An 11,822-nucleotide genomic window follows, 5' to 3' on the forward strand; every position below is an offset into this window, starting at 1 on the left:
TGTGTTCTTCATCGTATTTTTCGTTACGCAGTTTAATGAGCGAGGGCGTGATAAAAGTGAATAATTTTACATATACGTGATTTTATTCATTGTTTATGGTTCACTGTTTTCCATCGCATACTTAATTTTTAGGGACGCACTGTGGAAGAGGCATTTTATTTATTTATTTTTTTCCCACTGTGCTTAACTCAATATTACTTCCACTTTTTGTTACGCAAATTGAGTTGCATGACGAGAGGAAGTGTAAGTTAGGTTGTTCTTTTTTGTATATTTAGAGCGCACGAGTCTGCAGCATGACTGATAGGAGGGGAAGGGAGTGGGAGAGTTGTAGTATATCCATCAAGGGGGAGAACAGAAGTGCAGGTCAACGCCTCGCCCCGGGGAATGGATGGTCATGCTGCCAGCCTGCCACTGACCTGACGGGCCGCCCTCCGCCACCACCTCGCGCTGGTTCGACGGGAAGCAATGTTGCCAACTCGAACGCCTGTGCAACCTTTGTTTTTTATTTTTTATTTTCTACTTTGTTGGAATTTTTCGTTGTAGTGATTTGTTTTTTACAGCTGTGTCTTGGGGGTGATGAGTGTGAGAGGTGAAAGTGGGTGTTAGGGTGGTAGGTGGCTGGTGGTGAACGGTTTGAGTCACTGGCATTGAGAGAGAGAGAGAGAGAGAGAGAGAGAGAGAGAGAGAGAGAGAGAGAGAGAGAGAGAGAGAGAGCACGTTGTCTCTGTATGAGGTGGTTGTAGTAAATTTTACCTATTTTTTTTTTGTCATTCTAACTTGTTGCGCTCTCTCTCTCTCTCTCTCTCTCTCTCTCTCTCTCTCTCTCTCTCTCTCTCTCTCTCTCTCTCTCTCTCTCTCTCTCTCTCTCTCTCTCTCTCTCTCTCGTGTGTGTGTGTGTGTGTGTGTGTCCGGAAGACTAATTCCGGACGTGCTTATTTTCCTGCCTATTTTTGTAGGTCATTGTATAAATTGACAGTTAGTTGGCGATGTGACTGTCTGGTGCTCGGCCCGTGTGATTTGGTGGGTTTACTGAGGGTCATGGTGGCGGGGTCAGGGACTTTACGAGGTGGTCTGTTTGGAGAGACGGGGAATGGACTTGACTGGGCTGAGCAGGACTACAAGTGGATATCAAGGGATCAATGGAATACCGGTACAACAGACAAGAGTATTAAGGCCAGGTTATCAGGTTGGGAAACAAGAGTAAGTAGCGAAGAGTGTGGCTGTAGTGGTAGTGTGGAGGAGCAGATTGGTGGACTTATTGACTGGCCAAGTCAAGTAGGGTAGTTAGTAGTAGTGGTGGTTGTGGTGTGTGGGTCCGCCGGCGAGGCCCGTGGGTGATGTGATGTAGGTGGTGGGTGGTGCAGGCAGACACGGCCACTGCTGTGAACGGAGAGAAACACTAAGACATCGATATCATGGCGTGTTGATTTTTATGACCCAGAGAGCATTGTTTTCCTTGGCTTACGCCACAATGAGGGGGAAAAAAAAAAGCTAGACAGTCCCTGGCTGGAATACTCGCCTCGAAACTGAGAAGGAAAGAGGCGGGTAATGTAGCATAGGTAAATGCTTCACCGAATTGGCTTAACAGGAAACTGTGTCACACCCATTACCCGTAGCGCCGTGAAAGGTTAGGGGTGTGTGTGTGTGTGTGTGTGTAGTGCGCTATACGTAGGCGGCGACGAGAGCTCCGGGCCACTGGCAGTCTCCAGGGACAGGGCGTTGGGAGGTGACCAGCCCCGCCGCAGGTTCATGGCCAGGCAACAGCGGCGTGGCGCCTCATCACACCCGCCGACCTGTCCTGTTCGGAGTCACTAAGGGGCTGTTTTCAGACTCTTGGCTTTGTCTGATGAGGTCCCAGGAGTCCAAACCCTGCGGGTACTGATGGCGGCTTTGGGCAGGCGTGGACGGGGTATTTGCGGGGGGAGAGGTGCGGCTGCTGCTGCTTAAGTTAAGGAAGGCACGATGGCAACATTCGTGTGTGCAGGTTTAAAGGGAATAATGCTGGTTCGAACCTTGAACCCGGAACCATGGCAACAAGGTTCATATGATTCTTCATGAATTAATATGCGATCGATGACTGGAGTTTCTAATGCATGTTTTCTTTCATTTACAGGAAGATGAGGTCGAGTAGCGTCGAGGAGGTGGGAGGTCATGGGCCCGGGGACCCGTGGGAGGTGTTCACGGCGTTGGCCATCCTGGTGGTGGAGGGGAGGACGCCTGGCGGAGAGCGAGGCTACCACGCCGGACCTCACTGTCCCCTCCCCCACCAGCTCCAACACAAGCACTCCTGCGACCCCAACCATCACGTGGTATGTTATTCCCCTGCCAGCCCTCTTACCCACTCCACCACCTTCTTCCCCCACACCTGCATACAAGGAAACCCGTATATTTACTTAAGCGATGCAATTTTCTTCTGTATTCAGGTTGTGATTAGGTTGTTTCTGAAGATATGGGAATAGTGGAAATAACACATGAAACACGGTGACTCTTTCTCCAGTGCATGCAAGCGAGTGCGTTGGTGCGGCAGCTGCGTGTCATGTGGGGAGTCGGGGTGGGGGTGACCCTGGAGGTGTTGGTAGCCCCCGAGTGTCAGCACGGAGCTGCGCTGGCCACGACCCTCGACACCACCACGGCGCCCTCCCAGAACCTCAGACTCATCGAGCAATGGAATTTCACCATCTATGATCGAAAGTAAGGAGTTGATCGGGACATGTGACGAGAATATTATATTAAGGAAGCTACAAGAAGGCGGTATATCTGAATGCTGGAGTTCTTAATATGCGAAGATTCGCATATATTTGTCATTCATTATCTTTGTCCCTAAATTTGTTTAGTCAGTATTAACATAACTTAATTACTTGGAAGCTCGTTGAGGTAATTATGTAATGACCAAACTAGTCATTGAACTCTTACCATTGTTCCATAAATATGTTTTTGATAAAGGCGAGTTAAGTTTGAGGAAACTACGTTACAACAAACAGATGTGTAGGCTTCCCACGTGTTTGCTTATATCTGATGAGGATGTACGATTTGTAAGCTTTCAGAATGGTATGCTGATATGATAATGGATAGGAACAAGGTAGTAACTTTGTACAACTGGGAATGCTTTTACATGGTATAAGCCTGTGTGATGAAAACGCAAAGCTGTATTTGTATTCTCCATTCCTGTTAAGTGTTAATTAATCAACTAAGCCGCAAGTAAAGGCAAAGGTTTCCTGTACACTTCCACCCTCCCTCAATCCCTCCCCAGCCAGTCCCAACTCTCTCTCTCTCTCTCTCTCTCTCTCTCTCTCTCTCTCTCTCTCTCTCTCTCTCTCTCTCTCTCTCTCTCAGTTTTTGTTCCACCATTCTCTCCCCACTCCCTTTTCTGTTTTCCTTCTTTATCGCTCCTTTGGCCATCCATTCTTCCTTCTCCTTACCACGTGACTTCACTTATGCCTCTTCCCTCAGTGACCTGTTCTTCCTCTAGCTTCCGTTATCTTCCTCGAGCCTCTATCCCCATTCCCTCTCTTCCTACTTCTTTTGTTTCTTCTACCTTGTTTCTTTGGTTGGTCTTAATGAATCCTTCTTTCCCTTCTTGCCGTTTTATGTGTGTGTGTGTGTGTGTGTGTGTGTGAGAGAGAGAGAGAGAGAGAGAGAGAGAGAGAGAGAGAGAGAGAGAGAGAGAGAGAGAGAGAGAGAGAGAGAGAGAGAATACGTATATTACTACTATTACAGCTACTACAACTTCCACCAGTGACAATAATAATGATAATGATAATATCAATAACAACAATAATAATAACCGCCTGGTCACCACATAGGACTTAACACCTTGGCGCTAACAGGAGCATGTCCAGTGATAGGCCAGCCCACACATCCTTCCAACTGGCCACTAAGCGTGTTGGAGAGAGAGAGAGAGAGAGAGAGAGAGAGAGAGAGAGAGCGCTTTATCTGAGGCTTAACACCTCTAGTGTCGTGTGTCAAAAGTTCACTAATTTTCTGTTTTCACGCATTTCTTATACCATGTTAGAGTTTTCCCGATACTTAGTGAACTTATGCGCATTTACTGTTCTTATTCTCTCTCTCTCTCTCTCTCTCTCTCTCTCTCTCTCTCTCTCTCTCTCTCTCTCTCTCTCTCTCTCTGAGATGAGAAATTTGTTGTGGTGGCCTGAAACAAATGAGTCCCCAAGCCAAGATAAATGAGTGGGGAATGTTGGAGAGGTAGGATTCCATTGCTTCACAAATTTTTTTTTTCCATAATCAGACGTAGAATTAAGCATCTTTTTTTATTCTTTTAATTTTTGTCACCAAATTTTCATTTTTTCTTTCCTATCATTCGATGCTGTAGTTATCACCTTAGCAAAAACACTCTTAACATAAACAGAAAGCAAGCTATTTCATCTGAACAGGAAACTTTTAATTAAATTTAGTTGAACATTCTTAGTTATCTTATTCTTTAATGATGTTACCCATGATAGTTATTAATGTATAGATGCATTGTAGGGAGAATAGTCTTACCAGGTGCCTGTATCAATCCAATGTTGGTCATATTCACACCTGCCTCTCTGTCACTCAGGCTGCCGGAGGCCACTGCCACGGGCTGGTCCTTGATGGCTGCAGTGCGCTCCTTCCTACACTTCTCCCAGCTGTCAGCCTGGCTTAGCGTGTCAGGGGGTCGTCGCCCACCCAATGTGCTCTACCGCCTCACTGTTACCTCGCCTGTGTTCTGCTCCAAGTTCACAGCAGAGGCAGAGGAGCATGTGTTTCCCATCACATACATGGGACAGGACACATCCATCAAGGTGGGCCTCTCACAGGCTTCCTAGAATGTTGCTGTGATTGTGCCCATGATTGTGGTACTTCATGTGTGGCTGTGTGACAGTTTACTTTTGTCACAAAGGTTAAATTGAACTTTTGTTTTGCTGTGGCGTGGTGTTTAGAAGGAATGTGACCATTATGTGTTTTGTTGTCTCATTGACACTTATTGTAAACATATTGTAAGCAGTTCACCTGTTGATTTAGAATTAGTGATATTTACATAGGGATGCATAGGAAATAGTTTTACAACTGAAATTTATTTTATTATTCCTTAGATTATAAATGCATCCTCAGAAGTTAGGGATCTCTGTATATCCTTTCCTAAAGCTTTCCTGTTTCTGTTTAGCATTTATCTATCACTTAGGTACTTCAATACTTTTCCTTATAATTCACTGGGGATCATTATCTTACACCCATAGTATCCATCTACCTCTTATCTTTCTCATCTTAACCATTCCTGTTCCTTACAAATCCTTAAGGTAGCATTCAATTCTCCATTGTCATAATCATCATTGTTTTGAGAAGCAGGTTCCTTGTTAACATGGGTCAGCCCAAGTCACCTGACATCAAATCAAGTGCAAGATAATGTTCACCTTGCTGTCATCATTTGGTGTCTAGATCCTTCCTCAGGACCTCATCCCCATGTCTTCTTTGGTCAACCCACTGGCACTCTACCTTCTCCGTGATTTTAAATTCTCCTATACACTTGGTTCTGAGCTAATCCTAAGGTACTTAATTATAAATTTAAAGGAAGCATTAATGCTTGCATACATGGTCTTTGTTATGTGCTTAGTTTTGTTCAAGTTTGCTGATGATGCCTCAAACCAAATGCTAAAATGAGACGCCAACACTATTTTACTTCGTGAAAATATGTAAAATACCTTGTATGAGGATTCAGAGGGCAACAGGCTGAGAGTTAACTATTTCATATTGACCAGTGCAGGACATGAACCAAAGCAGTATCTGAAACAGGAGCTCATTGCTGAGTTCATTATGTGCACGTCTGCTGCAGGTGTCGGTGAGGTCGCTTCCCCGTAGTGAGAAGGTTCCGGTGGTGGAGTGTCCTGAGCCTCATGAGGAGCAGGAGGCTGGTGGCAGTGTTCCAGAAACCTACCCTACGTCTTCCTCTTCATGGAGCTCTTCTTCCTCTTGCACCACCACCACCTCCTCCTCATGCCAGACCAAGACTGATAGCAGCAGGTGAGACCAACACACTTTGTTTCAGTGTGGGTGTATGATTGTGGGCAGGTAATTTGAAAATTGAAAATTTATGGAATTTATTCTAGTACAGTAAAATCCCTCTTATCCGGCATCAATGGGACCGCCGACATGCTGGATATTTGAATATTGCCGGATACTTGAATAGAAGTGAAATTACGTCCACAATCACTACCCTACACTCACGCATCTTACCATAACAAAGATCAGCTGATCTTAATCAGCAGCTGATCTGATCAGCTGCTTAAGTGTAAGCACAACACGCTTCATCTTTTCTACAACTTTAGGCATGATGAAGGCGTCAGGCGATAAACAGTGCACACGCGGGACTGAGTCACTGAGTAAACACAGTGCAGTAGGCTGCGGGTGGCGTGAAGCGGTGCACTCTGGTGGCGAGGGGACAAAGTATGCCTCGCGCGGGAATTTTAATCAATTTTATGAGTACACATTGATTTTTTATTGATTTTAAGGCTCGGGGAAAAATGTGCCGGATACTTGGAGCTGCCGGACTCGAATGCCGGATGAGAGGGATTTTACAGTAATGAAACAATAGAGGAAATATTTATTTTTGGTATCTTGTAAAACACACAATAGTAAAAATTATGACCTTGGCACCAGAATTTATAAACTGAGCTTAAATGTAATTCTTGTATGTGTTGCAAGAATTGTTATATTGGTTCATCATTTATGCAAATACATGCATATAGCATTTCACAATTTTCTTTTATATAAGTAACCACTTGTATTGTACTTTAAAAGAGAAAACATGGCATGATATGTAAGCACTGTGATAGAGCTCTTGCCAAAAAGATTCTTTTCTTGTTGATACAGAAATTAATTAAACTGTGATTTCTTTTTCTCTGTATTTTCCATCAGGTGTGATGATGATCTGCGTAGAAGTGTAATGAAGGCCAAGCTGGTAGAGAACACCCGAGTCACCCGCAGTGAATCGCCGGACACCCAGCTTGGAGAATCTCTCTTGGATCCCCCTCATTCCCTCACTCGCTTTCCTCGCCGTTATCAGTCTCCTTCTCGCTCGGGTTCTCCCTCCCTAGAGACACCCGAGCACCTCATCTGCCGCCCCAGACCCCCAGCACCCCAGAACAAGCCTCCTGATGTCAGCATGATGGTTGGACCTGCCCCCACCTCACACCCGTTCTCATGGACCCAAGCACGTTATCCACTGACTCCTATCGTCCATCAACCTTCCATGGATTCCATGTGTCCGCCAAGTGCTGATGTGATGCATTCCCATCCACATCACCTTCACCACCACCAGCTGGCACAGAATTCATTAGGATTTGACTTCTCAGGTACCTACCAGCCTTACCGTAGACCACAGGTGGTGTACAACAGACCACAGATGTGCTGGCCTCAGGTACAGCCTGTAATGCAGCACAAACCACAGCAAGTGACATTACACCCACAACACTCCCCCCTCTCGGTGAACCCTGTCAGCTACAGCTCACAGCAGAAGACTCTGAATCAGATGTCCCCGAGGGGAGGCAAATATCAGCACTATCCAGAGTACCAAGCCTTTGATCAGTCTGATGCCCATACCATGACAGGGGAATACCCAGAGCCCCTGGGTGGCCACAGTGATGATGTTCTGGTAGGGGAGTACCAGGACCCACACAGTTTGAGATTGATGGGTGAGCCTTCAAGATCCAGCAGCATGACTTCTCAGGAAGGTGGCAGAGATCAGGGGGTGAAGAGACCTGGGGAACACTCCAGTGAATGGGAATACCAGGGAGAACACCAGACCTGCAAGCGAGACTATTTTCACAAATCTTTGCCTGTTCCTGAGACCTCCCAGCACAACGGGGATCAGGGAAGTCCTCAGTGTAGCAGTACCCGAGTGAAGCAGGACTCTAGCAGACTCTATAAGTTGACACAGGAAGATAAAGCACTTCATAAGATATTAGATGACCAGATGAGACCTTGTTGCTCCCACACCGGCAAGCACCTGTGTTCCAGCATTGAAGACCTGACTGAGGTTGGCAGCACAGAGGAGAATATCTCGGCACATCTATGTCCCAAAGTAAGTGAGAAGTAACTTATGCATTTCACATGATGTTTTCAAACTAAGACCCTGTCAGTGGCATCATTAGCTAGGAGAATAGCCAGATATCGCAAGGGCCCATTTCTTGAGAGTACAGAGCCCTTGCTTCCTACGTGCCTATGTATAACATACATTTTGTTTTACATTCTTGCCTTCTTGCATTAGGAAGTTTCTACCAGACTTACTTTATCAGCTCTATAATGTTCACATAATTTTCCATTGTCTGTACCATCATCTAAAGTTTTCCTCTTTTCAGGAGCTTAAACAAGGACTGAAGCAGCGAGGAGACATGAGCCCCAGCCATCTTTACAATACAAAGGTTAACTTTGATTTAACTCCAAAGGAGACCATGGAGATACTGAGTGTGCTGCGGCAGCCAACTCCCCTCCCTCCCCTGCGTATGGATCGGCACAGGGCACAGTACGAGGCCATGTCTCCACGAGGTTCAGGAGAAACCAAATCATCTGGGATGAGCTTTGTTGGTGATAGCAGTGTTGGCAGCAAATCTTGGGAAAACAAGGGTTATCTTTCAAAATTTCTAAAAGACAGAGGAAAGAAGGTTGAAAGCAAGTGCTGGAAAGAAGAAAAATATGAATCCTCACACATCAGCATCAAAGGTGAAAATGTAGACGATCTGGAAAAGAGAGGAGAGAAGGCAGCTGATCAATCATGGAGTGAATACAGGAAAAATGTGGGACCAGCCTTTCCTTCTTCTGAATGCTCTCAAGGACAACAAAGTGAAAGGTGCCATAACAAAAATTTGGGCCGAGGGAGAGAAGGTGTGCAAGAGCTTCCTCCTAGTCCTGAAAATCTGTTTCTTGAAGCTATAGCTCGTAGTGGCGAGAAGCATTGTGATATTCCTAGCTGTAAGACTTTAGTTGATAGCCGTGAATCGTATCGGACCAGAGCGTGCAAGGATGTGAGTGTGGTGTCTTGTGATAATGTGAATACAAGTGTGTCCAGTGAGATGAATAAATGTGATACAAAAGTTGTAAGTGGAAAAAGTTTGCAATTATCAAGTGAAACAAAATGCATCGAGGCCAAGAAGGTTACCCACAAGATGAGTGTCTTCACTGCCAGCAGTGAGCCAGCCAAACCCGTCATATCTCAGCCCCAGAAGCAGACTTCACAAACTCTTGTTAAAAGTCCATTTAGTGCAGTTTTATCAAGTATTCAAAAAGAGAATAATAGAGTTCTGGAAGATGAACAAAGCCATTGTCAAGAAACTGAAATAACAAAAGCCTCCCATACAGGAAGAGAGTTTGTCAAAAGGGCATTAACCTTTGAAGTTCAAAAGTCTGAGGAAATCTTGAGATCAGAAACTCACACAAATGGAACCATCCCAAACAAAGAAAGGACCACAAATGAAGTAGGTAACCAGAATGGTGTGATGCAGAATGGTAAAGACCCAGACAGACCCTTGCGGGACACTCGCGAAGGGTTTGCCAAGAGCACTAGTTTGCTCAAACACCTGATGACTAAAGGTCATCATCAAACTCAGGACATCACTCAGGGCAATAAGCAAATAAAACTTGAGAAAGATGACATGGACTGGAAGGAGCTGGAAGAACAACAACAGCTGGAAACGCAAGAGATGGAGGTGTTAGAAAATCAAGAGATCTCCGTTGATAGTGAAGTAGAAAAAATATGCAATGAGAAGGGCGTCCCCATTCCCTCTGCGAGTGCAAAGGCTCAGTTCCGGAGGTCCTTGGACTCGGCCACCAACATGGTTTTCCACAGCAAGACTGGATTGCCACTCACCTCATCGCCAGCACCTCTCAGAAAAGGGAAACGTTTTGACTACGATTCCACCTTGAACTGTGTTGCTGCAATCAAGAGGTGAGTGTATCACAACAACACTGGAAGATGACTGCACTATTTTTATTTTACTTTAATTTTAAAGATTATTTGCATATTTCTTTGGTCTGCATTACTTCAGGGTTAAAATTGCCAGTTAGTCGGAAATTATAGCAAAAAATTACACGTTAGTAAATTTTGTATGAGCATTTGCATTATGATCAGGCTTTTCATGATTTCTTTATTAGGCTGGTAAAAATCTAAAGGAATGTAAGTTGTGGGGGAAGTTAAAGAAAGCAGGTGCTAAGACGTGGTATCAGGCACAGAAGGATAGCTGGAGAAGGTGCAGTGAGAGAGAGATGAGGTGAATATTTTGAAGAGGTTTGTTATAAGAAAACCAAGAGAGAGAGTAATGAATGCCTTAAATGGTACTCGCAGGAAGTAAGGTATTGACAACCTTAAAATAAAATAAAATGTAGAATGGCGTAAGGTTGAGTGAGTTAGAATGGCATGATTTAGAGGAGGTTAAGATAAAGTTGGAAATGTTGAAATGAATAATGTAGATTATAGTATTTTAGTAAAAAAATGAAAAAAAAAAAAAATTGACATGGTGTTAATCTATTTAGGAATATTATTTCTTCTTTTAGCTTTTACATATTTTTTTATTTTTTATTTATTTTATCTCTTTTTGTTTTTTGTTGGATGCCACCTTGCAGGGTAAGACAAGTTGAGCAGGAAAGAAAACCTACATTTGGACTGCCATGCTTCACTTCACATTCGCTTAATAATTTTCTTCATAATTTTTTGGTTCGACAGTTTTCCTTCACCTCAGTCTAGGTTCTGTATTTGTGTTGTGTTGCATTTGACTGACCTTTTCACAAAAAAATTTTAGATCGACATCGTTCCACTGCAGTGCTCTGTACACGTGCGACAGTGAAGAAGATGAGAACTACTCTGTGGAGATGAGCGCCAACAATGAGGTGCACAACAATGCTTACAAAACCACCCAGCTGTCCCTCTCAGCCCCTGCCACTGTGACCTGCTCCAACCTCCTGGGGAGCTTTGAGGAGTGCGTGCTGAATGGCCGCCTGGAGCCTGTGTCCACCGTGCAGGGCTTCACTGCTGAGATAGCCGCCTCTGGGGCTTTCTGTCCGAAACGCACCACCAAGCCTGTTACTGTGTTCTTCTACACCCTCTGTGATAATGACCAGATCTCATCCCCCTACATGGTATGTATGAGTTTTTTGTTCAGATTGATCATTATTTTATCTATTGATTAATGGGTAAGAGATAGAAATGATACACTTACTTAGTTTTTGCAGGACCATTAGTACTCCATACCTTGATTTTCTCCTCAAGAACGCTCTCCAATATTAATCTCAAGATAGGAAGGGAAGTCATTATAATACCACCTATAGCAATGCATTTTTCATAAAGCAAAACTGCTATGAAGCTAGTGTTGAGTGGAATGAGCTTGTGTGTTTTAAATCAAGCACATGGAAGCAAAGGGTGGCCAATGAGCCACCAGTCAAGGATGTATATGTATACTCTAGTATATATGTAATTGACTTGCATTTAGGATTTTCGGAATTTTCGCTATTTTGTTATACATGCCAGTTTTTCGGCTCAGGTCTGCCTATGTAACGGTTATGTAGTGTAATGAATGTAGTTTGGGTTTTTTCTACTCTTCAATAAATCTATTTCAGGGCCACATAAACCTGGGCAAGAAAGGCTACCATGTGCCCAACAAAGGCACAGTGCAGGTGACTCTATTCAACCCCCATGGCACCGTGGTGAAGATGTTCGTGGTGATGTATGACCTGTCGGACATGCCGCCCAATTCTCGTACCTTTGTCCGGCAGCGCACTCTTAACATGCCTGTCGGGGCAAGTGACTCGGACGCCAATGCTCACCAGTGGCTGCGTTACCTCATACACCTCAGGTA

The 11,822-nt window shown here is 44.5% G+C and overlaps 1 protein-coding gene across 4 annotated transcripts in view; it reads left to right on the top strand.

Moving 5' to 3' along the window:
- The window catches only part of LOC135110426 (atos homolog protein A-like), a 68,328-nt gene that overhangs the window by 51,726 nt on the left and 4,780 nt on the right, over positions 1–11,822 (top strand). For 2 of the 4 annotated variants that reach the window (XM_064022751.1, XM_064022750.1), the window contains 8 exons: positions 2,114–2,309; positions 2,498–2,691; positions 4,559–4,784; positions 5,813–6,000; positions 6,895–8,059; positions 8,337–9,919; positions 10,770–11,106; positions 11,584–11,819. In XM_064022751.1, the coding sequence (XP_063878821.1) occupies positions 2,118–2,309; positions 2,498–2,691; positions 4,559–4,784; positions 5,813–6,000; positions 6,895–8,059; positions 8,337–9,919; positions 10,770–11,106; positions 11,584–11,819 (4,121 nt within the window). In that variant the 5' untranslated portion in view covers positions 2,114–2,117. Of the gene's footprint in view, positions 1–1,104; positions 1,876–2,113; positions 2,310–2,497; positions 2,692–4,558; positions 4,785–5,812; positions 6,001–6,894; positions 8,060–8,336; positions 9,920–10,769; positions 11,107–11,583; positions 11,820–11,822 lie in introns of those variants that run through there. The other 2 variants (XM_064022749.1, XM_064022748.1) reach the window with 2 other exon arrangements.

Source organism: Scylla paramamosain, chromosome 20 (genome assembly GCF_035594125.1).
Source record: "Scylla paramamosain isolate STU-SP2022 chromosome 20, ASM3559412v1, whole genome shotgun sequence".
NCBI lineage: Eukaryota > Metazoa > Arthropoda > Malacostraca > Decapoda > Portunidae > Scylla > Scylla paramamosain.